The following is a 24,167-nucleotide window of genomic DNA, read 5'->3' as shown; positions in this document are numbered from 1 at the left end:
CAGATTTATTGGAAGTAGATCTACAATTAAAAATAGGTGTATCTAGAGATGGGAGGTGGTCTGAAGACAACTGCTGAAGAGCAATCATAAAAGGTTAGAAAGAGGATAAATGGCAAGAAGGCTGAACATGGAGAGCACCATTGGTAAAGCAAAACTCAGAAGACTGTGACTCCATGGAAACCTAGAGCAGCAAGTGTCCGGAGAAATGCAAAGACTGTTTCAAAGTTCTGTCAGCTGTTGTTGAAGAAACAGCAATGACTTTTAGACATGAACCATTTGGATTGAGTTGTAAGGGAAAAAAACATAATTGTGAGGTTTTAAGTATAAATCAAGACATATCTCTGGTAATACATAAGCTAGGTAAACATCTATTTGAATGTGCTACCAATTACCTAAAAGACATAGATTAAATATAGTCAATGAACAACTAAAATTCAATGCTGAACACTGAAGAGTGTAAAAGATGATTTAGGGTAACAGATTAAGAAAAAATAGAAGTGGCAATTGGTAAAATAGCACTAAATTTTGAATTTAACAAATACTACATATAATACTACCTATAGAATATAATTTCACTTATCTAATGAGTGTTTTTCTGTATGTATATATAGAATTTTATATTAAATATGCATTTAATAATTAAGACAATAAAATGATTAACACAATCTAAAAATTATACATTATATTTCCTGCCTTTCTATTTTTCTACATTTTTCAAATTTTAGTTATGTGACTAATATTTGAGAAAATATATAATAGAAATGGGAACAAATAGAAGATAGTGAAAAATACCAGATAAATGGAAAGCTATTTTAACATTGCAAGCTTAATAAGAAGTTCTGATATATCTGCTATGAAAAAGAAAATTTCTATAGCAGATTGACATATGAGATAATAGAGGGACTGAATATTTATAAGTTGACAGAGAGAGAGAAAAGGACATCTACAGGTGCAAGCTAATGTGGCATCAAAGTGGCATTAAAAAGATGAGCATTTAATGTCTCCATCACATATTTTATTCAATATAGTTGGAAACGTTTTCCATGGTAACATATTTCAAGTCAGAAAATCAAAGCCCTTCAGAAATGGGGAACAGAATAATTAAAGTACACAAAGTGATAACTTAGCACAAGCTGACTCCCCTGGAGACAGAGGAGAGCTGGTGCATTCACTGGAAAACCAAAAGTAGGGGCCTTTTTTAGCAACAAATAAAATAAATATCTAGTGGTTCACTATCAACTCTCAAGTTTACAAAGGAGGTGATTCAAGCACAGTAGAGTGATAGAGGGAAGCAAAATTTAGATGTCAGAGGCAACAACTAATTTTATGGGAGACAGAAATGTAGAGAATGATTAATGAATCTGATGACTTTTTTACATAACAATGATTTTTCTGAAATTGTGATGCCTATTTCTAAGAAGCATCTTCAAAGGTTCTATCTTGTCACACACAGAATTCCTATAAGACAACATGAAGCTGGTAGAGTTATCATTATTGTGTGAAGACGCAAGACCAAATTGGATGAGGGAGAATGACGTTCTCATTGTGGTTCATATCAATCCTCATTCACCAGACCTATAGTGTTTCTTTTTTCTTGTTATATAGATCAAAATAGCATTTATTGGATCGTTCATTGCTTTTGAACTTAAAATCCACAATTTCAGTCCCTGCAAAAACAACCCTGTGGATCAAATATAGTTCTCATTACCTATCTTTATCTTAAATGACAAATTCTTTTTTGTTTGTTTTGCAGTTTACATGTTGACATCTGTATTTTTCACTCAATAATGCCAACACTGATGAAATGGAATCTTATTTCAGAGGTCGTGTCTTCTGCTGGTTTTCCCAAACTACAGACAGAACTTTTCAACTATACTGAATTTCTCTTCAAAAGCATTTTCTAAAATAAAAAAGAAATATTTTTCACAGCTTTTTCTGTGATACATTCAGGTAGGAGTTGAGCAGGTCATGAATTGTATTTTTATATCATTCAACTTTTCCACAGACATTTAGATTAATTCCTCTCTACCAAACTTCTAATATCTAAACTTCATTTAGATCTAAACTTCTAATCTTAACTTCTACCAACTTCTAATATCTAAACTTCATTTACCATAGGTTCTATTGAATGGAGGCTATAAGCTATTAATCAAAGCCAAAAGCAAATCTAAAAAAAAAAAAAATTCATGATCACTGAGAACTGTTAGAACCAGTATGTTGATATAAAAATGAATCTTCAAATGCTAATCTATATCAATGTATTTATTTTAATATATAATTATCTGCCTTTATGTATCTGACACAAGAAATATACATTCTCACACACATTTCTCAGATTCTTGCTATTATAAGAATGAAATGTTTCAATTCTCTTATTTTATTACCTTTATCCTTCGGGTTCTTGATATCATGAAAGAGGCAGGAATCTGACTAGCAGTTGATCTGGAGGTTGTGAGAGTGGAAGGAGAGGGTCATCAGAAGAAGTGTCATTCCTTTGCCTGGGAAAACTTCAGGAGTCTTTCTCCTTTTGCTGACCTCCAGTATAAGATAAACTACTCCTGAGTATATATAAATTAAAGTGGAAATGAACTGGAGGCAATTTGAATGGATAAGTTTATAACTTCTCACATTCATTTAAGATGTATTTATAGCTCTTACCCTGAAAACTCTGTAGCAGAAATGTGATAATGAACTGCGGTCATTATTGTTTATCAGTTTAACCATTTTATACAGGTATGATTGACATATGAAAGATGTCCACATTATTGTATACATTTTAATGAGATAAGGATACAGCCATAAAATCATTGCTATAAGCAGTATCATAAACATCCATCAGCTCCAAAAGTTTTTATTTGATTTGTGATGAGAACACTTAATAGAAGATCTATACTATTGACAAAGTTTTAGGTACACAAGACAGTACTGTAAACTATAGGCATTATGACATACAGTAGCTTTCAAGGACTCATTCTTCTAAAACTGAAGCCTTTTGAACTCTGACCAACCTCCTCATTTCTTCTCCCCAGCCCCTGGACCACAAACCCACTCTCTGATTCTCTGCATTTCACCATTTTAGATTCCTTATATAAGTGGAATCAGGTAGCATTGTCCTTCTATGTCTGGCTTATTTCATGAATCCTACTGTTCTCCAGGCCCATTCACATTATTGCATATGGCAGGAATTCTTTTTTAAAAAGCACATTTCTCTTTTCTACTTGCAAGCCTCATTCATGTGAATGTGACTACTAGAAGAAACATAACTTCTGAGTAGTTGGGGAGCAACATTTTGCTTGTTTTTCTAACTTTCTATCCTTTAAAGTACATGAATCAAGCTAGAAAAAGAATGAAATAAAGATGGTGAAACTTTAAATATTAAAAATGTCCAAGTCTCTCAGATATGGCTGTGACTTAGAGCCTACTTACATGACTTGAATGGAAATACTCTGTCTTGGGAATTCAAAAAAAAAAAAAAAAACTGATGAGGAAGAATATAATTAACGACCTAACATTTAAATTAACAAGATAAAACATTTTTCCCCTCAGTTTGCCTCCAGATAGTATTTGATAGTTATTTCTAACACAGTTGGAGCTAAATTATACCAAAAGCAAAAATGCCCAGATCTAAAATTGTATGAAATATGTATGATCAATTGTGCAGCTCAAGAAAACTCTTGAAAAGATAAACAAATTCTGCAGTAAGTGATGTGTTTCATACACAATTGTATACCGAATTTTATTTTAAAATAAATGCTTAAAACATCTATGTCCTGAAATATAAAATTTGAAAAATCTTCCATTCACTCAGCTGTCAGTATAAAAGAATTAATAATTACTTATCTCAAAATTATATACATTGTTTGGGCAGTGATTTCCTGGCTGGACATTAATAATGAGATAATTTAAGAAAGTACTAAAAATGATTTAAAAGACTCTGCATTTTCTATACTACTCTGACATTTCACTTATAATCTTTTGCATATTGTACTGATACCAAATGTGATTTCTACCAACTCAGTCCCATAATGTCTTAAGACAAATAGAGTCTTGATATTAACAGCCCCCACATCTGTGAGCTCGCAGACCACTTGGAAAGGGGCAAGTAAAAAAAGCAGTCAAAAATTAATGTGTAAGCTTTATTTTTATCTCTTTAGACTGTATGAAAGCAGTACAGTTGAAGAGGTAAATGGGATGGATGTACTGTTAATACAGTATAAGTTCCTTCTTTGGAACTCTAACAGATGATGATGCTTCCACTTCATTCTTAACCCAAGAAAAAGAGTCTCAAGAGATCATTAAGAGAATCTGGCCTATTTTCCTTGACATGTTTGGAAGAAGGATACACAATGGTTGGTTCCACACACATGCCTTGAAATTCTGATAGCTTGATAAGATGATCACTGGACCTTCTGAATGCAAATAAGCTGACTATCTTGGAAACATTCTTCTTACTTATAGTTTGTCTTGGCAAAAGACGTTAGATATACTCCACTTAGACATGGACAACAATAAAAACTGACCTGAACACATTTTAAAAGGATAATTTCCACGACAGTTATGGGTGAAATGTCAAAAGACAAAATCAATGGAGGTCTACTATCATGAACCAGAAGCTGACAACATGCTAAGTAACCAGATGAAGGAAAAAGTGTTAAGGAACTCAAAGGGTATTGATGTATAAGAAAAGAAAGTCTCTAAAAAATCTATACATTTCTTCTCAATTAAAAATGTCACTCTCAATATCTTCCTTGGCTATAAGAAATCAACCCACACTTATATCAGTTTCAACTCAATAAACCACTTCATTACTCTTACATCTTTTCCCTCTTCTTCCTCCCTCTAGATCTGGAAGAATCAGAAAAGGAAGTTAAATAACTATAAGTAGATTAGGACATTGAAGAAAAGCAACACTGGTGAACAGAAGAAAAATGGTAACATTTCCTCATCCTGCTCTAGACATCTGTAGAAGAAGCAGCCTATGCTGGGATAGGAGAAAGAATTTAATATTTAATGAAGTTCAGAAATATTACTATGCACTTGGGTGGTCAAGTTTATTATTGAACTATCACTTTTTGGAGACAAAATTATCTGAAAGTTGGTATTAAGAAGTGTCAATAAATAATAATCTTGGAATATGTCTCAGGTTTTACTCAAGTTCATGAAAAAATTAGACCCACAAAATGGATCAATGTGGAAAATTTGAGGGAAACAGTTACATTATTATTGCATTTCTGTACATTGCATGAATGCAAAATAGTACCAAAGATGAGAATTATTTGAAATTATTTATTAGTTTTTTTTCTGTATCTTCCACATATGTAAAAACACATTTAAAATAATTTCATGGTAAATACTTATGAAAAAATAAAAACCAAAAAATGGTGGAACTAGTGGTTTATCAGATTATAAAAGCTCAAAATTGAACAAGGTTTTGTTAAAACTCTGTAGAATTTTGTATTTGAATAATATCTAAACTAAGCTTAAATTTTTAAAATAAAAGTATTTTTATATGTTTTATACAACAAATCCTATAAATGTCAGAAAAGGAAAACATATTTATATTCTTTTTGTCTACTATAAGGAATAGTTTAAAAAAAAAAAACCCTCAAATTACATTACCAGTTATTTTAGCTATAATTGTAGTGAAATTTTGTGAGTTCATATTAATTATTTAATAACTAATCTCTGAGACTAAGGATCCTATTTATAAACTATTAAAACAGTCCATCATTCTATTTTGTGATACATATACGACTGTAATAAAATCATGTTATGAAGTTTTTTGTTTCATCTCTATAAGTTCCATTTTCAAATATTTCTCATGAATAAAACTTGTTTACTCCTTACCAACTGAAGGTGACATCCCAGAGGGTGATGACCCCACAGCGGCTGCTGAGCGGGAGCAAGGTGCCTGTGGCAAGAAGGTCAAGGGCTCTGCAGGTCTTCAGTCAGGCCAGGACTGGCCACCCACAGTGCCTACCCTCACGCCCCATTCTTTTCCTGGCTCATGTGAGCAGCACCTGGAAGACAGCAATGGCAGCAGGGAACTGGAGCCAAAGCTGTATTTCTTTTGTAGTGTCAATTAAAAAGTGAGATTATACTCAGGTGAAGGCAGAGTAGCTTATGCACACCATGGTCAAGTGGGTTTTATCACAGGGATGCAAGTTTGGACCAACATACAGAAATCAATAGATGTAGTTCACCACATCAATACACATAAAGACAAGAATCACATGATTATCTAAATAGATACAGCAAAAGCATTTGAAAAAATAAAGGTTCAAAACATAAAAAAAACACAGAACATTGTAAAAGCTATTTATGTTAAATTCAAGGCCAACACCATTCTTTTTTATTGTTCTAATAGTTGTACATGACAGTAAAATGCCTTTATACATTTTGATAGATCATATATAAACGGAGTGTAATTTCTCATTTTTCTGATTTTACATATTGTAGGATCACATTGGTAATGAAATCAGATATGTACATGAGATAAATAATGCCTGTTTCACTCTACTATGCTTCTTAAGCCCATAACCCTTCCTCTCCCTTCACTCCCGTTTACCTAATATAAAGTAACTCTATTCTTCCTTCTGCACCCCCATATTATGAATTAGCATCCACATATCAAGGAAAACATTAGGCCTTTGGTTTTTTGCTTTAGGCTTATTTTGAACAGCATGATATTCTCCAGCTCCATCCATTTACCAGCAAATACAAAAATTTTATTCTTCTTTAAACTGAGTAATACTCCATTGTGCATGCACACACGTGTGTGTGTGTGTGTGTGTATAATGTGTGTGTGTGTGTGTGTGTGTGTGTGTGTGTGTATCACAGTTTCTTTATCCATTCATCTGTTGAAAGGAACCTAGGTAGGTTCCATAATTCACCTATTGTGAGTTGGGGTGCTATAAACATTGATGTGGCTGCATCACTGTAGTATGCTGATTTTAAGCCTTTTGGGTATAAGCACAGAAGTGGGATAACTGGGTCAAATGCTGGTTCCATTCCAAGGATTCTGAGGAATCTTCATACTGCATAATGGTTGCACCAATTTGCTCTCTCACCAGCAGTGCATGAGTTCCCCACATCTTCACCAACATTTGTTGTTGCTTGTATTCTTGATAACTGCCATTTTAAACTGAAGCAGGAGACACATTACCAGACCTCAAACTATACTGCAGACCTATAGTGAAAAAACAGAATGATATTGGCACCAAAACAGGTATGTAGACCAATGGTACAGAATAGAAGACACAAAGACAAACCCGAATAAATACAGTTATCTCATTCTAGACAAAAATGCCAAAAACATTCAATGGAGAAAAGAGAGCCTATTCAACAAATGGTGCTGGGAAAAATTGAAAGCCATGTGTAACAAAATGAAATTAAACCTTTATCTCTCTCCCTGCATGAAACTCAACTCAAAGTGGATCAAAGTCTTAAGCACTAGAACAGAGACCCTGTGATTACTAGAAGAAAATGTAGGCCCAAATCTTCACCATGTTGGCCTAGGATCTGACTTCCTTAACAAGACCCCTAACGTACAAGAAGTTAAGTCAAGAATGAATAAATGGGATGGTTTCAAACTAAAAATCTTCTCCTCAACAAAAGAAAAAATCAGTAATGTGAAGAGAGAGTCTGCAGATTGGGAGAAAATCTTTACCACATGTACCTCAGATAAAACATGAATCTCTAGGATATATAAAGAACTCAGAAAGACTTAATACCAATAATTCTCAATGAGAAAAACTGAAAGCATGCCTTCTAAAGACTGAAAGAAGATAGGGATGCCTTTTTACCACTTCTGTTCAACATAGTCCATGTCACTCTAGCCAGAGCTATTAGTAAAAGAGAATAAGAAAAGGGATACATACATATATGTAGGTCCATCAGATGAGGACATGATTCTATACCTGAAAGACCCAAAAACAATGCACCAGAAAAATTCTAGAACTCCTAAACAAATTTAGCAACATAGCAACATACAAAATTAACGGCTATAAATCAATTTCATAAGAGTAAACTAAAACAATTCACGGACAATAAGGCAGCACTGCAGGTTTTCAAAAGAATCCTACCTAAAAAGAAGAAGATGAAAATCAGACACTAGTGCATGTAAAAAATAAATATCACTTAAGTAGGTAAGCAAATGTGAATAACTAGTGACTCTAATATTAAAAATCAAGCAAAAGGACATGAGGAAATAATACCTCTCGCCTATTCATATTGAATGTAAATTGACTTGATTCTTCAATTAAAGGCATTAAGTGGAAAAGTGAATAAAAAAATCAAGACCCAACTGTATCTTGTCTGCAGGAAATACACATCACATGCAAAGAGACTCACAGAGTGAAAGGATGGAAAATGGTACTTCCACTTCATACAAACGGAAGCCAAAAGCAAGGAGAGGTTGGGTATTCTCAGATTTATCAAAGCAGACTTAAAGTCACAATTAGCCAGAGATGACAAAGAAGATCACTACCTATTGGTAAAGGAATAATCCAAAAAGAATTATTTAATGACTGTAAAGATTTATACCTTGAACACCAGTGTCCCCAATTTCATGAAACAAAAACTATTGAAAGTAAAAGGATAGGTCATGTAACATAAGTTACATTTATATATCAATATACCACTCTCACCAATACCTATGTCATCCAGACAAAAATTCAGCAGTTACTACTGAGTTCAACTGTATTTTTGATCAAAAGGACTGTACAGATGTCTATGGAATATTTCCTCAGACAACAGTAGAATAATCATTCTTTTCATAGAATTTTTCTCTAAAGCAGACTCTAAATTAGCCATAAAAGCTATTTTTAGCAAATACACAAAGCAATCAAAATAATTCCTTGCATATTTATCAGATCAAAATAAAAGAATATTTCAAACCCATACCAAGAACATGACAGAAACAGTACAATCCCTTAGAGAGAGAGAAATGCACTTTTGCATGAAGAATGCATCATCAAAGGAATTGGGGGAAGTATTAAAAGTCCCTTAGAATCAATTGAAAAGAGAAACAATTCCCAGAATCTATGGGATACAATTTTCACTGTAGTGCTAAGAAGGAATATAAATATGTCTACATACCTTAAAAAAATCAGTGGGATCTCAACTAAATCACCTATACAAGAATCTTGAGAGCTCAGAAAAACAAGAATAATCCAATGCCAAACCCAGTAGAAAAAAAGAAATGATAAATAGTAGTGCTAAAATGTAGAAAAAGAATGAGTAATACCAAGGATAAATGAAACAAGGAGTTGGGTCTTTGAAAAGATAAACAAGCTTAATAATCCTTGAACCAAACTAGCCAAGGAAAAGAGAGAAAAGATACAAATGAATACAGACAAAAAATTGGATGTTATAACAGACACCATTCTGAAATCCAGCGGACCATTAGAGACTATTTTGAAAAGTTAAATGCCAATAAATGGGAAATCCAGAGCCTATTGGGATAAATTACATCATAAAAACTAGCAAATGGAAAGGAAATAGCTAGATTTCTAGATAGATATGATCTACAAAATTTTAATGAGGAGGAAATAGGAAATTTAAAGAGAGCAAAAGCATGCCATTGTGCTGAAAGAGTAATGAAAATCTTTCTACAAACAGCAGCCCAAGACTAAACTTTGCCAAACCTTCAGAAGAGAACTAATGCTGATGCTCCTCAAAAAATTACATGGGATTAAAAAAAAAGGGAGAAAACTGACAAAAAATGTCATTCTATGAAGGCAATATCACCATTATAGGAAAACTTCCAAAGAAAAAACAAGGAAAGAAACTTATTTAATAATATTCTTAAGGAAGATATTTTCCAATATGCTCATGAAATACTTGAAAACAATTTTAACATCACATTTAAATGATCATACAACATCATAAAATTGGTTCAATTCCAAAAATGTAAGGAAAAGTCAACACATTCAAATAGATGTAGTACGCCACACAGAGAATCAAGGAAAAAACCTCATGATTATCACAATAGATGTACAGAAAGCATTTGACAAAATTCAAACTTCATGAGAAAAGTCTGTTGGCATGGATGTGGGGAAAAGGCACACTTTTTACATTGCTGGTGGAGTTGCAAATTGGTGTGCCACTCTGGAAAGCAGTGTGGAGAGTCCTTAGAAAACTTGGAATGGACCCACCTTTTGACTCAATTATCCACTCCTCGGTTTATACCCAAAGGACTTAAAATCAGCATACTACAGTAACACAGCCACATCAATGTTTATAGTAGCTGAGTTCACAATAGCTAGATTGTGGAACCAACCTAGATGCCCTTCAACAGATGAATGGATAAAGAAATTGTGGTATATATACACAATGAATATTATTCAGCCATAAAGAAGAATAATATTATGGCATTTGCAAATAAATGGATGGAATTGGGGAATATCATGCTAAGTGAAATAACCCAATCCCAAAAAAACAAAGGCCAAATGTTTTCCCTGATAAGTGGAGAATGATATATAATGGGGGTAGGGGGTGGGGAGGGAGAGAAGAATGGGGGAACTTTAGATTACGTAGAAGGAAATGAGAGGGAGGGGGTTATGAAAATGGTGGAATGACACAGACATCATTAACCTATGTACATGTATGATTTCATGAATGGTATGAATCTACATCGTGCACAACCATAGAAACAAAATGATGTACCCCAATGATGTACAATGAATCAAAATGCAGTCTGTAAAAAATTAAAAGATAAATAAAAAAATAAACTAGGAACAGCAGAACTTGCTATTACAAAGGTTATGTATGCCAACCCCAAAGCCAGTGACACACTTAATGGTGAAAAATCTACAGCATTTCCTTAAAATCAGAAACAAGTAAAAAATGTGCAGGCTCACCACTCCCATATAAAATAGCACCTGAAATATTAGTCAGAGCAATTAGACAAGGGAAGGATATAAAAAATAAGAAGTCAAATTATCCCTATTAACAGATTATTGGACACTTTTAAGGAAGATCCTTAAGGAAGATCCTTAAGATACCATAAGGAAATTTAGCAAAGTAGCAGAAAACAAAATCAACAAAAATAATATTTCTATACAACAAAAGCAATCCCATGGAGGGCTGGTTTGGGCTCAGTGGTAGAGCACTAGCTGGCATGAGTGAGGCATCAGGTTTGATTCTCAGTATCATATAAAATAAATAAGAAAAATAAAGGTATTCTGAACATTCACAACAAAAATTAAAAAAAAAATCCCCCTGAGAATGAAATCAGGATAGCAATGCCACTCACAATAGATGCAAAGAAAAAAAAAATACAGAGGAAGAAAGCAAACCAAGGAGGTGATGCAACTATTCAAGGAAAATTGCAGAATGATAAAAAAAAAAATTGAAGAAGATAGAGAGTCCTCATATATTAATGAAAAGACTACATTAATATGGGGAAGATATCCATGTACAGAAAGTGGTTCACAGATTTTATGCCCATCAGACCTCCAACAACATTATTCATGCAACTGGAAAAGTTATTCTGAAATCCATATGGATGAAAAACAGACCAAAAATAGACAAAGGAAACCTGAGACATAAGAGCAATGCAGAAGGCATCACAATACCCAATTTCAAGTCAGGAAGACAGCATGATTCTGACAATGAAACTGTAACATAAATCAGAATTGATGGAAGATACAGAGAAGAACCCACTTGGTAGTCATCTGATATTTGGACACATGTGCCAAAAATATATGTATGGGAAAAATCAATGTTTTTTTCAAAAAGTGTTGGCAGCAAAGGAAGTGATAAACAGCATGAATACAAAATCTCAAAACAGGAGGATATCTTTCTCCACTACTCCTCTGAGAGGACACTAATAACAAGAATATATAGAGAACTCAAAACACTTAATATCATAAATACAATCAATCCAATGAATAAGAACTTGATATACAAATGGTCAAATATACATGAAGAAAACTTCAAAATATCTAGTAATCAAAGAAATGCAAATGAAAACTACAGAGATTTCTTCTCTTCACAGTAAGAATGGAAATCATCAAGAATATTCATAATAAATATTGGTGAGGATGTGGGGGAAAGGTACACTCACACATTGTTGGTAGGACCCCAAATTAGCACAATCACTCTGGCAAGTCATTTGGAAATTCCTCAAAAAACTAGGAATGGAATCACCATATGATCTAGCAATTCCTATCCGGGGCATATATCCAAAAGTTTTAAAATCAGCAGAGCAACAGGGATACAAATATATCAATGTCTATAGCAACGCAAATCAGAGTAGCCAGACATATTGAATGGATTGTAAAATGTGGTATACAAACACAAAAAAGTGTAACTCTGTCTTAAGAAATGAACTAATACCATCTGCCAATGAATGAATTGAACTGGAGAATATCATGCTAAATAAAATAAGTCACCAGCATACAGATCATTTCCTGAAATAAACCATATCTTAGGCCACAAAGCAATGCTCAGTGCATATAAACCATTAGAGATAAGTCCTTGCATACCATCAGATTATAAGAGAATGAATTTAGAAATCAACAATATAATGAAAAATAGAAGCTACACCAACACCTCTAGACTAAAGAATGCACTACAGCATGAACAATGAATAGCAGAAGAAATCACAGATGAAATTTAAAAATACTTCAAGGTAAATGAGAATAGCAACACAGCATATGCATATCATTGAGACACTTGCAGGTGGTTCTCAGAGGACTGTTCATAGCACTGATCTCATGCATTAGAAGAATAGAAAGTCTCCAAATAAATAACTTAACATTACCTTTCAAAGTCATGGAAAAGGAAGAAAAAATCAAAACTAAAAGCAGCACAAGACAAGAAATAATGAAAATCGGAACCAAAATCTATGAAGGGAAACAAAAATGTTTCAAGTGAATCAATGATACACAAAAATTGATTATTTGGGGGTAAAAATGACAAAGTTGAAAAACCCTTGGCCATACTAACTGGAGAAAGAAGGAAAAAACTTAATTGTCTAAAATATGTGATTTAAAGGGAAATATCACCATGGACAACATTGAAATACAGATGATAATCAGAAATCATTTTGAAAAATTATAATCCAATCAAATAGAAAATTATGAAGATACTGAAAGATTTCTAGAGAAAGATTACCTACCAAAATTGAGCCTATAAGACATAGAAAATTTAAACAGATCAATTTCAGCAAGCTTCTCAGGCTCACTCTTTTTTTTTTTTTTTTTTTTTTTTTTTTGCGGTGCTGGGGATTGAACCCAGGGACTTGTGCTTGTAACACAAGCACTTTACCAACTGAGCTATCTCCCCAGCCCAAACAGATCAATTTCAAACAATGAAATTAAATATACTATCAAAATCCTCCCAACAAAGAGAAGCCCAGGACCCGATAGGATCTCAGCTGAGTTCAACCAGACCTTCAATGAAGAACTAATATAAATCATTTTCAAAATATTCTATGGAAAAGAAAAGGATGGGATCCTTTCAAACTCATTTTATGTAGCTGGGATCACCCTGATTCCAAAGCAAGATGAACACACATCAAAGAAAGACTTCAGGGCAATAATCTTGATGAACATAAATGTAAAAGTTCTGAACAAAATACTGGTAAATTGCATACAAAAACACATTAAAAAGATAGCACACCATGATCAAGTATGTTTCATCCCAGGGATGAATGGTTGGTTCAGCATACAGAAATCAATAGATGTGATTCACCACATCAATACACATAATGACAAGAATCACGTGATTATCTCAGTAGATGCAGGAAAAGCATTTGAAGCTTCAAAACACAAGAAAAACAGTGAGAGTAAAAACATACCTCAACATTTCAAAAGCTATTTACTTTAAAACAAAGGCCAACATAGTTCTAAATGGAGGAAAACTGAAAGTATTCCTCCAAAAATTGAAATAAGACAGGGATGCCCTCTTTGAACATTTCTGTATAAAATAGCCCTCGTCACTGTAGCCAAACTATTAGGCATATAAGAGAAAGAAAAAGGATTCATACAGAGAAATAAGAACTAAATCTAGCAAAAGATTCTCTATTTAGAAGAACCAAAACCTGCACCAGAAAAATTCTGGATCTCAAGAACAAATGCTGCAAACTAGTAGGATACAAAATTAACACCTGTAAGTCACGTGCATGAGAGGAAACTAAAAAAATTCAAGGCCACTAAGGCAGCACTACTGAAGGTAATCAAAACAATCCTACGTAGATAAGAAGATAAAAATCAGACACAGAGCATGTCAAAGAATAAATCTCACTAGAGTAGGTAAGGAAATGTAAATTATGAGGAAATCCAATTATAAAAAAGAACAAATGAAATGAAGAAATTCATACCTCTTTAGCATTCATAGTGAATGTAAATGGGCTTCCTTTCTCAATAAGAAGACATTAATTGGAACATGAAATGAAAAATCTCAAGACCCTACTACATGTTGAATGCAGGAAACACCCATCACATTCAAAGAAACTCGCAGAATCAAAGGAAGGAAAATGGTATTTCCATTTCATACAAATGGAAGCCAAATGCAAGAAGCAATATCTCTCTTATATTTGCCAAAAGACTTCAAACCACCATGAGTCAGAAATGACAAAGAAAATCCCTACATATAAAAGGCAGAAGGAATACTCCAACAAGAAGTTTTAATGGCTGTAAATATTTTGCCCTGAACATCAGTGTCCACATTTCATGAAACAAAAACTACTCAAAGTAAAGCAACAGATGGGCCCCAGTAAATCAGGGTGGATCACTTCAATATACACTATCACCAATTGCTATGTCATCCAGACAAAAAATCAACAAAGAATCAATTGAAAAGAGAAACATCCCAGTATCTCTGGGATACAACGAAAGCAGTGCTAAGAAAGAAATTTATAAATATGGCTACATACCTTAAAAAATCAGAGGGATCTTAACTAAATAACTATAGATGTTTCTACAGGTCTTAGGGAAACAAGAACAATTCAACTCCAAATTCAGAAGAAAGAAGAAACGATAAGTATTAGTGCTAAAGTTAATTAAATGGAAAATTATTGAATAATACAAAGGAAAAATAAAACAAAGAGTTGGGTCTTTGAAAAGATAAACAAGATCAATAAACCCTGAATCAAATTAAGGTAAAGTCAGAGAAGATACAAATCCTTAAATTTACACATAAAAGAAGTGAATCTTATAATAGACACATTTCTGAAATCCAGAGGACCATTAAGGACTGTTTTGAAAAGTGCAATGCCAATAAGTGGGAAATCCAGGGGCCCATCAGGATGACTTACGTTATAAAAATTAGAAAATATAGAGGGAATGGATAAATTTCTAGAAAGGTATGACCTACAAATTGAATCAAGAGATACAGGAAATCTAAACACAACAATAGCATGCCACTATATTTAAGAACTAATGAAAAGCATTCCAAAAACAAAAGCCAAGATACAGACACATTCATGGTGGAATTTTACCAAACCATCAAACAAGAACTAACACTGATGCTTCTCAAACACTACATGGGATAGAAAAGGGAGGAAATTGGCATACACATTCTATGAGACCAATGTCATCCTTATAGGAAAACTGCACAAGAAAAAACTAACAAAGAAACTTATTTAATAATGTTCTTGAACATATTTGCAAAAACCCTAATGAAATACTTGAAAGCAATTTTGAACAACACATTTAAATGATCATACAACATCATATAATTGGTTTAATTCCAAAAATCAAGGATGGTTCAACAAATGCAATTCAATAAATGCAGTTCACCACAAAGAGAAACATAGACAAAAAATCTCATGATCTTCTCAATAAATGTAGAAAAAAATCTTTGAAAAAATTCAAGAGTCCTTCATTAGAAAAGTCTTAAGAAACTAGGGACAGCAGGATCTTGCTATAGTATTACAAAGGCAATGTATGCCAAATCCAAATCTAATGGCATACTGAATGATGAAAAATTGAAAGAACTTCCTCTAAAAACAAACATGAAAAAGATGTGCATGCTCATCATTCCTGCCCAAAATAGAATCTGGAGTTTTAGTGAAAGCAATTACACAAGGAAAGGAAATAAAAATAAGAAACCAAATTATCCCTCTTTACAGAATATCTGATCCTCTTTGAGAAAATCCTAAAGGCGCCCCAAGAAGAATTTAAGATGAGATAAAATTTTAGTAAAGTAACTGAAAACAAAATCAATATAAAAATATAACTAATACATCTATACAATAAAAACAACCCAAATGAGAATGAAATCTGTATAGCTTCACCCACAATAGAAGAAAAATTATACATAGGAATAACCCAAACCAGCACGGTGACATAACTATGCAAGCAAAATCCCAGAATGATGAAAATAAAATTGAAGAAGACAGAAGACAATATAAGTCCTCTTGTATAGGTGACAACTCCATTAAGAACAGAAGCATAACATACACCTCTTTAAAGAATATAAAGTAGAATGATTATTTTAAAAGTAGATGTCAAAATAATCTTTTCTAAAATCTAGTGAGTTTTCCAGATCCTGGAAGCATCTATGTCTGCAGCTCAGGCTGAAGCACAACATCACATCTTAGGGAGATGATTTAGTAATACCTTCATTATGTTTTGAAATCTGAACACTCAGGTTAATGCTTACACCAAATAAAAAGGTTATCTATGCTTCTGCTTTTAAATAACTAAATGATATACTTGTCAAGGAGTTTTCAGACTATGGTTTTAGGCACTGCATAAATACATGAATAGGCAGCCTGTACAGGGAAGAGAGAGTACAGGTTATTTTGGAGAGGTCCATTTATTCACAATTCATAAATCAGCTGATAAGGGAAGAAGTTATGTTTAACAGAATGCTGTCACCTCTATCTCTGCCTCAGGCGGTGAACTCAGGATAAAATACAGCACCGTCAAATTGTTTAAACCACTAATCCTGTTGTTTTCATTTTTAGAGATAATTGGGGAGACACATGCTGTTCCACCTAATAAGTTAAGGCATACAGAAGAAAACACAACCCCAAGCCTCAGCCAACTGGACCTTATGTTTACGTTTAATGCTGTGCCCCTGTTATGGAACCATTCCCTGATAAAGGTGAAGACCAACTAATATATTATTAAGCTAGTATAGCACAAGCTTCTCAGAGTTATTAATGCTAACCTGGAAACTGATATGCAACTCTGTGATCCAGCTTCACAATGCTACTTTTAATAAGTCAACAATAATAGAACATGCCTGAGAATAAAAGAGGTTATGCATCATATACTTTATATTCCTCAAAAAAAAATCATAAATGACCATTTTAAAAATGGATTTTGTTCGTGTTTCTGGGAAAGAAAACAAAAAAGATTTTCCTTCTAAAATATAAACTAAAGCCAAAAAAGAAGAAAAAGAAAAGTAAGAAAGGAAAATATGCAGAATTCTATCCCTTGTCAGTTAAAAAAAGTGTGTGTATTTATAATAAGTTCAGCACAATTGTCAAAGCTAATATTTACATTTTTTTAAGCGTGAAGAACTGGGCTGGGCGACCTCCCGGGTCCCGCTGCAGGCTGCAGCGTCAGCCTGCTGGGGCCTCGGTGGCGGCAGCCCGGTCACCCCAGGCGCCCCGGCCCTGGTCCCCAACTCCCTCTGCCTTGCCGCCGGGCGCCGGCCTAAGCCACGGCCGCAACCCCAACTCCCGTAGGCACCGCCTGCTCGCGGCCCGCCCCCTATGGCCTGGCTGAGGCGCCGCGGCCCGCGGAGCCCCGATGCTGGCCGGGAGGAAGCCGGTGCTGCCGGTGCTCACCATCAACCCCGCCATCGCCGAGGGCCCGTCCCACACCAGGGAGGGTGCCTCCTAGGCAAACCTGGTGGACCTGCAGAAGAAACTGGAGAAGCTGGAGCTAGACGAGCAGCAGAAGAAGCAGCTGGAGGCCTTCCTCACCCAGAAGGCCAAAGCTGGTGAGCTCAAGGACGAAGACTTCGAGAGGCTCTCCCAGCTGGGAGCCGGCAATGGCGGCATGGTCACCAAGGTCCAGCACAGGCCACAGGCCATCGGGCCTCACCATGGCCAGAAAGATGATCCACCTGGAGATCAAGCCAGCCATCCGGAACCAGATCATCCGTGAGCTCCAGGTCCTGAGTGCAACTCCTGTACGTCGTGGGCTTCTATGGGGCCTTCTACAGCGACGGGGAGATCAGCATCTGCACGGAGCACGTGGATGGTGGCCCCCTGGACAGGTGTTGAAGGAAGCCAAGCAGATTCCTGAAGAGATCCTGGGGAAGGTCAGCATTGCGGTTCTCCGGGGCCTGGCATACCTTCTAGAAAAGCATCAGATCAGGCACGGAGACGTGAAACCCTCCAATATCCTGGTCAGCTCCAGAGGGGAGAGCAAGCTGTGTGACTTTGGGGTGAGAGGGCAGCTCACTGACTCCATGGCCAACTCCTTTGTGGGAACCCGGTCCTATGTGTCTCCAGAGCGGTTGCAGGGCACACACTACTCGGTGCAGTCGGATTTCTGGAGCATGGGCCTGAACTGGTGGAGCTGGCCATGGGAAGGTACTCCATCCCCGCCCCCGCGTCCCCCCCCCCCCCCGCCCGATGCCAAGGAGTTGGAGGCCATCTTCCACAGGCCTGTGGTCCATGGTGCAGAAGGAGAGCCCCACAGCATCTCACCCGGGCCTCGACCCCCCGGGTGCCCCATCAGTGGTCACGGGATGAACAGCCGGCCGGCCATGGCCATCTTCGAGCAACTGGACTGCATTGTCAATGAGCCACCTCCCAAGCTGCCCAGTTGTGTGTTCAGCCCACAGTTCCAGGAGTTCGTGCTCGTGCTCAAATACCTCATTAAGAACCCAGCAGAACGCGAAAATCTGAAGATGCTCGTGGGCCACACCTTCATCAAACTCTCAGAGGCCTAAGAAGTGGATTTCGTTGGCTGGCTGTGCAGGACCCTGTGTCTGTACCAGCCCAGCACACCCACGCACACTGCTGTGTGATGGCCACCGGGTGCCCGCGTCTGGCCGCCTGCCATTCTCATCTGTGCCCGCCCTTCGGCCCCTCCTGCCCCAGGAACATCTGTGTCCTCACATCCCCTGGGTTGCCGCCTGGCCCTGGAGGGACACTGCTCCTGTCACCGTCTAGGAACCTGCTTACTGAGTTTTTAAAAACGAAACACAAAACAGGGGGAGGAAAAGCAAAAAGAAAAAGAAAAAAAGGAAGAAAAAAAAAAAAGAACAGGGCTGGGCCTACAGCTCAGTGGCAGACTGCTTGCCTAGTACATGGGAGGCACTGGGGTTCAATCTTTAGAAACATAAATAAAGGCATGCTGTTCATATATGACTGCAATTTTTTTTTAATTAAAAAGAGTCAAGAACTGTGTCCGGCTGCAGGGAAGTCGGCGGAAAGGAGGGCGGGGGAGGAAGGCTGAGGGAAGAGAGGGCACCCCCGGGCGCCAGGGTGCATTATGGGAAGGAGGTGGCAGCGTCCCGGGCGGGCGGGAGGTGCACCAGCGGCGGCGCCGGCGGCGGTAAATCCTCCCGGCCGCTCACAGCACTGTGGAGCCACGTCCCCAGCCCGGCCTCGGACCGCGCGCCCCTCCTGCCCCTCGTGGCTTCTAGCGCGCCCGCCCCTCCCCACGCGCCAGCCCTGCCGAGCCGGCCAGCCGGCCTGGCTCCCCTCCCCGGCCCCGACGGGCGGGCGGCTGCCCTGAGGAGGCGGGGAGGGTAGTGCTGGGCCGGCCGGCAGGCGGGCAACGATGCCGATGCCAAACTTTTGCGCTGCCTCCAACTGCACGCGGAAGAGCACGCAGTCCGACCTGGCCTTCTTCAGGTTCCCACGGGATCCCGCCAGATGCCAGAAGTGGGTCAAGACTTGTAGAACTGACCTGGAATATAAAACACCTGATCAACTCAATAAACATTATCGATTATGTGCCAAACACTTCGAGACCTCTATGATTTGTAGAACTATTCATTTTGCAGAGGCATCAGAAAACTAAAGAATGATTGGGTTATTTTATTTCTCAAAATTAATTGAAGCAGATACTTGTGAAGTCATTGGGAGAGTCCTTATAGGACAGTTCTTCGAGATAATGCAATACCAACAATATTTGATCTTACCAGTCCTTTGAACAATCCACATAGTAGACACAGAAAACGAATAAAAGAATTGAGTGAAGATGAAATCAGGACACTGAAACAGAAAAAAATTGATGAAACTTCTGAACAGGAACAAAAACACAAAGAAACAAACAACAGCAATGTTCAGCAATTATCACCCAGTGCAGAAGAAGGGACTGATGAACAGGATGAGGATAGTTTACCTTTAACCCTTGAAGAGAAGGAAAACAAAGAATACTTAAAAGTCTTTATTTGAAATTTTGATTCTTATGGGAAAACAAAACATACCTCTGGATGGACATGAGGCTGATGAAATCCCAGAAGGTCTCTTCACTCCTGATAACTTTCAGGCCCTGTTAGAGTGCCTGATAAATTCTGGTGAAGAGGTCCTGAGAAAATGCTTTGAGACCACAGCAGTTAACACATTGTTCTGTTCAAAAACACAGCAGAAACAGATGCTAGAGATCTGCGAGAGCTGCATTCGGGAAGAAACCCTCAGGGAAGTGAGAGACTCACACTTCTTTTCCATTATCACTGACGATGTGGTGGACATAGCAGGGGAAGAGCACCTTCCTGTTTTGGTGAGTTTTGTAGATGAATCTCATAACCTGAGAGAGGAATTTGTGGGCTTCCTGCCTTATGAAGCTGATGCAGAAATTTTGGCTGTGAAATTTCACACTACAATAACTGAGAAGTGGAGACTAAATATGGAGTATTGTCGTGGCCAGGCTTACATCGTGTCTAGTGGATTCCCTTCCAAAATGAAAGTTGTTGCTTCTAGACTTTTAGAGAAATATCCCCAAGCTATCTACACACTTTGCTCTTCCTGTGCCTTAAACATGTGGTTGGCAAAATCAGTGCCTGTGATGGGGGTATCTGTTGCATTAGGAACAATTGAGGAAGTTTGGTTTTTTTTCCCTCGATCACCACAACTGTTATTAGAACTTGACAATGTAATTTCTGTTCTTTTTCAAACAGTGAAGAAAGGGGTAAAGAACTGAAGGAAATTTGCCATTCTCTCTGGACAGGCAGGCATGACACTTTTGAAATTTTAGTGGATCTCCTGTAAGCACTTGTTTTATGTTTAGATGGTATAAATAGTGACACAAATATTAGATGGAATAACTGTATAACTGGTGGAGCATTTGTACTCTGTAGTGCAGTAACAGATTTTGATTTCATTGTTACCATTGTTGTTCTTAAAAATGTCTTATCTATTACAAGAGCCTTTGGGAAAAATCTCCAGGGACAAACTTCTGATGTCTTCTTTGCTGCCAGTAGCTTGACCACAGTGCTGCATTCACTCAATGAAGTAATGGAAAATATTGAAGTTTATCATGAGTTTTTGGTTTGAGGAAGCAACAAATTTGGCAACCAAACTTGATATCCAAATGAAACTCCCTGGGAAATTTCGTAGGGCTCAGCAGCTAACCTCTGAAAGTTACTGTAAAGAAACCCTCAGTGTTCCAACAGTGGAGCACATCATTCAGGAACTTAAAGATATATTTTCAGAACAGCACCTCAAAGCTCTTAAATGCTTATCTCTGGTACCCTCAGTCATGAGACAGCTCAAATTCAATACATCAGAGGAGCACCATGCTGACATGTACAGAAGTGACTTGCCTAATCCTGACACACTTTCAGCTGAACTTCACTGTTGGAGAATCAAATGGAAACACAGAGGGAAAGATATAGAGCTTCTATCCACCATTTATGAAGCCCTCCATCTGCCTGATATCAAGTTTTTTCCTAATGTATATGCCTTGCTGAAGGTCCTGTGTATTCTTCCTGTGATGAAGGTTGAGAATGAACGCTATGAAAATGGACGAAAGCGTCTCAAAGCATACTTAAGGAACACTTTGACAGACCAAAGGTCAAGTAACTTGGCTTTGCTTAACATAAACTTTGATATAAAACATGATCTGGATTTAATGGCAGACACATATATCAAACTATATACAACTAAGTCAGAGCTTCCTACAGATAATTCAGAAACTGTTGAAAATACCTAAAAGATTTTTAAAATGGGCTTTCTCTTACATTTGATATTTGGAAGAAAAGCCGTAAGGTGTATGTAGGTCACTTAATCACTGAATATCTGCCTACAGGCCTTTCATGAATACATTAGTCATTGGTAATCTGCCTATATACATGGCACTTGTTTGAGCTCTCATGCTTTGAAAACTTGTCTGCTCTTCCAGAAGACAGCATTGGAAGTACCACATTTCACCTCTGTGTGACCTCTGCCAGTAGCACTCTGGAATTGTTTTAGTTAAGTCTTTTAGATATAAAATGTATTATTACCGTGGATCCATTGCCAGGTATTGTTATCAATTTTGAAGAAATAAATTTTGAGGAGATATAAGAAGAGAATGCATCTTATGAAATGTTACAATGAAGGCTACTGTTGACCTTTGACTATTAGTTTTAAGTGTGTTAAAATCTGTAATGGACACTTAAGGGAATTAACCAGAGAGTTGTGAGCTCACCAAACAGATTTCAGTATAGATTTTATCTTTATCAAGTGAACTTAAAGAACAAGTTACAGTTTGAGTGGAGAGCCCGCCATTGTTCCACATCTGGTTGTGGCTGTTTACCTTCCTTTGTTGAGCCTACATCTTCATAAGCCTACACCTTCATTTTAGCAGGTAAATGTTGAACACTTCTGCTTCATGGTCAAGACAGAGTCAGAGGCTGTTGATAGGCGCAACTTGTCTGTTTTCTTTTTCCATGACTATACTGCCTCATCTTGATTTATAAGCAAAACCTGGAAAACCTACAAAATAAATGTTTTGCGGTTTATCTAGAAATAATATAGAAAATATTGCGGTTATATTTTTGGTGAAGAAAATAAATTTTGTATAGTTTATATCAATCTAAATAAAATGTGAATTTTGTTTATAAAAAAAAGTCAAAAACAATTGAATAGCATATATCTTTTTACATTAATTGTACTCATTTGTTTTTTACCTTATAACTATTTTCCCACATGTAACCTGGTAAGAACTTGAGATAGACCTTACAAATTTATGTTTCATAATAGTTTTTTTCTAATGGAACTTGGTGTAACCCAGACATAACAACGGATTCTTTCTTTCCTAACTCAATGCATAAAAGGTTAATAGTTTTATAACAATTTTGAACTCTCTCTGAGTTCTCAAAATTCTTATTAAGAAATAAAAAGTAATAGTAGGTAACATTTACTAAGCACATGTGTGCAGGCAGTAGCATTTGTGGTTTTCCAGTATAGTATTTAACTTTCACAGTTAACCTACAATGTATTATTCCCATTTCACAGATGAGAAAACTGATGAGCAAAGGTGAAGTTAGGATTCCAACACAGGCCACTTGAAATTTTGACTCCACGGGTTGTTTTAAAGTATGACTTCTATCTTGCACTGGGTTGTAGTTACATTTCTTATTTTGGGTACTATAAGTTTCACACTTTTAATAGTGCAAAGTTAGTGTCTATGCACAGTCCCTGCATTGTTCTACTCCTTTTCAGCAACTGATGAATCACTTTCAACAACTAATTCATCAGTCTTCCAAGTAAATTCAAAGGGTGCTTTATTTTGTCAATGTCTCATCGCCATCTAGTGGTCAGTTTCCTATAACAGCACATTACTTGGTGAAGTTACCCTATCATTCCTGAACAGTGTCTTAAAACACTAATCCTACTAAGCAACTTAAAAACTTATATTCAACAAAAACAATTCTACTCTAAAGAATATATGACAATGATGTGCATAATATTATTTTGAATTCATAAAGCCTTTGGATTTATGGATTTATTTAAATGTCTGTATAAAACTTATAGTAAAAATCTTTCCAATCAGAGCACAGTGGCATGCTACTTAGGAGACTGGGAGGCTGACCTCAACAACTTATGAAGACTCTGTCTTAAAATAAAAACAATAAAAAGGGTTGGGGATGTGTCTCAGTGGGTAAATGCCCCTAGGTTCAATCCACAGGACAAAAATATATATATACATAAATGTATCCACATTCATTTTCTTTTTTTGAGTATACATATTACAAAATGTCAGTGTGACCATAACTTAATAAAAACAATTGTTATTATTAAGGGGAAAAATGTGGTC

At 36.6% G+C, this 24,167-nt stretch overlaps 1 protein-coding gene and 1 pseudogene across 1 annotated transcript; both read left to right on the top strand.

Annotated features, from left to right (window-relative positions):
* The first annotated feature begins 17,714 nt into the window (after window positions 1-17,714).
* LOC124985284 (dual specificity mitogen-activated protein kinase kinase 2-like) lies at window positions 17,715-19,212 on the top strand (annotated as a pseudogene).
* Window positions 19,213-19,601: 389 nt separating this feature from the next.
* Window positions 19,602-22,859, top strand: LOC124985150 (52 kDa repressor of the inhibitor of the protein kinase-like). The gene is given in 5 exon segments (XM_047553596.1): window positions 19,602-19,916; window positions 20,012-20,308; window positions 20,310-21,036; window positions 21,039-21,409; window positions 21,411-22,859. Coding segments are annotated over 5 exon segments (2,277 nt in total). The 5' UTR covers window positions 19,602-19,703; the 3' UTR covers window positions 22,080-22,859.
* The last annotated feature ends 1,308 nt before the right edge of the window (window positions 22,860-24,167 follow it).

Source organism: Sciurus carolinensis, chromosome 5, assembly GCF_902686445.1.
Source record: "Sciurus carolinensis chromosome 5, mSciCar1.2, whole genome shotgun sequence".
Classification (NCBI taxonomy): Eukaryota; Metazoa; Chordata; class Mammalia; order Rodentia; family Sciuridae; genus Sciurus; species Sciurus carolinensis.
Note: the sequence above shows the minus strand (reverse complement) of the source record. Positions and strands in the feature narration are given on the sequence as shown.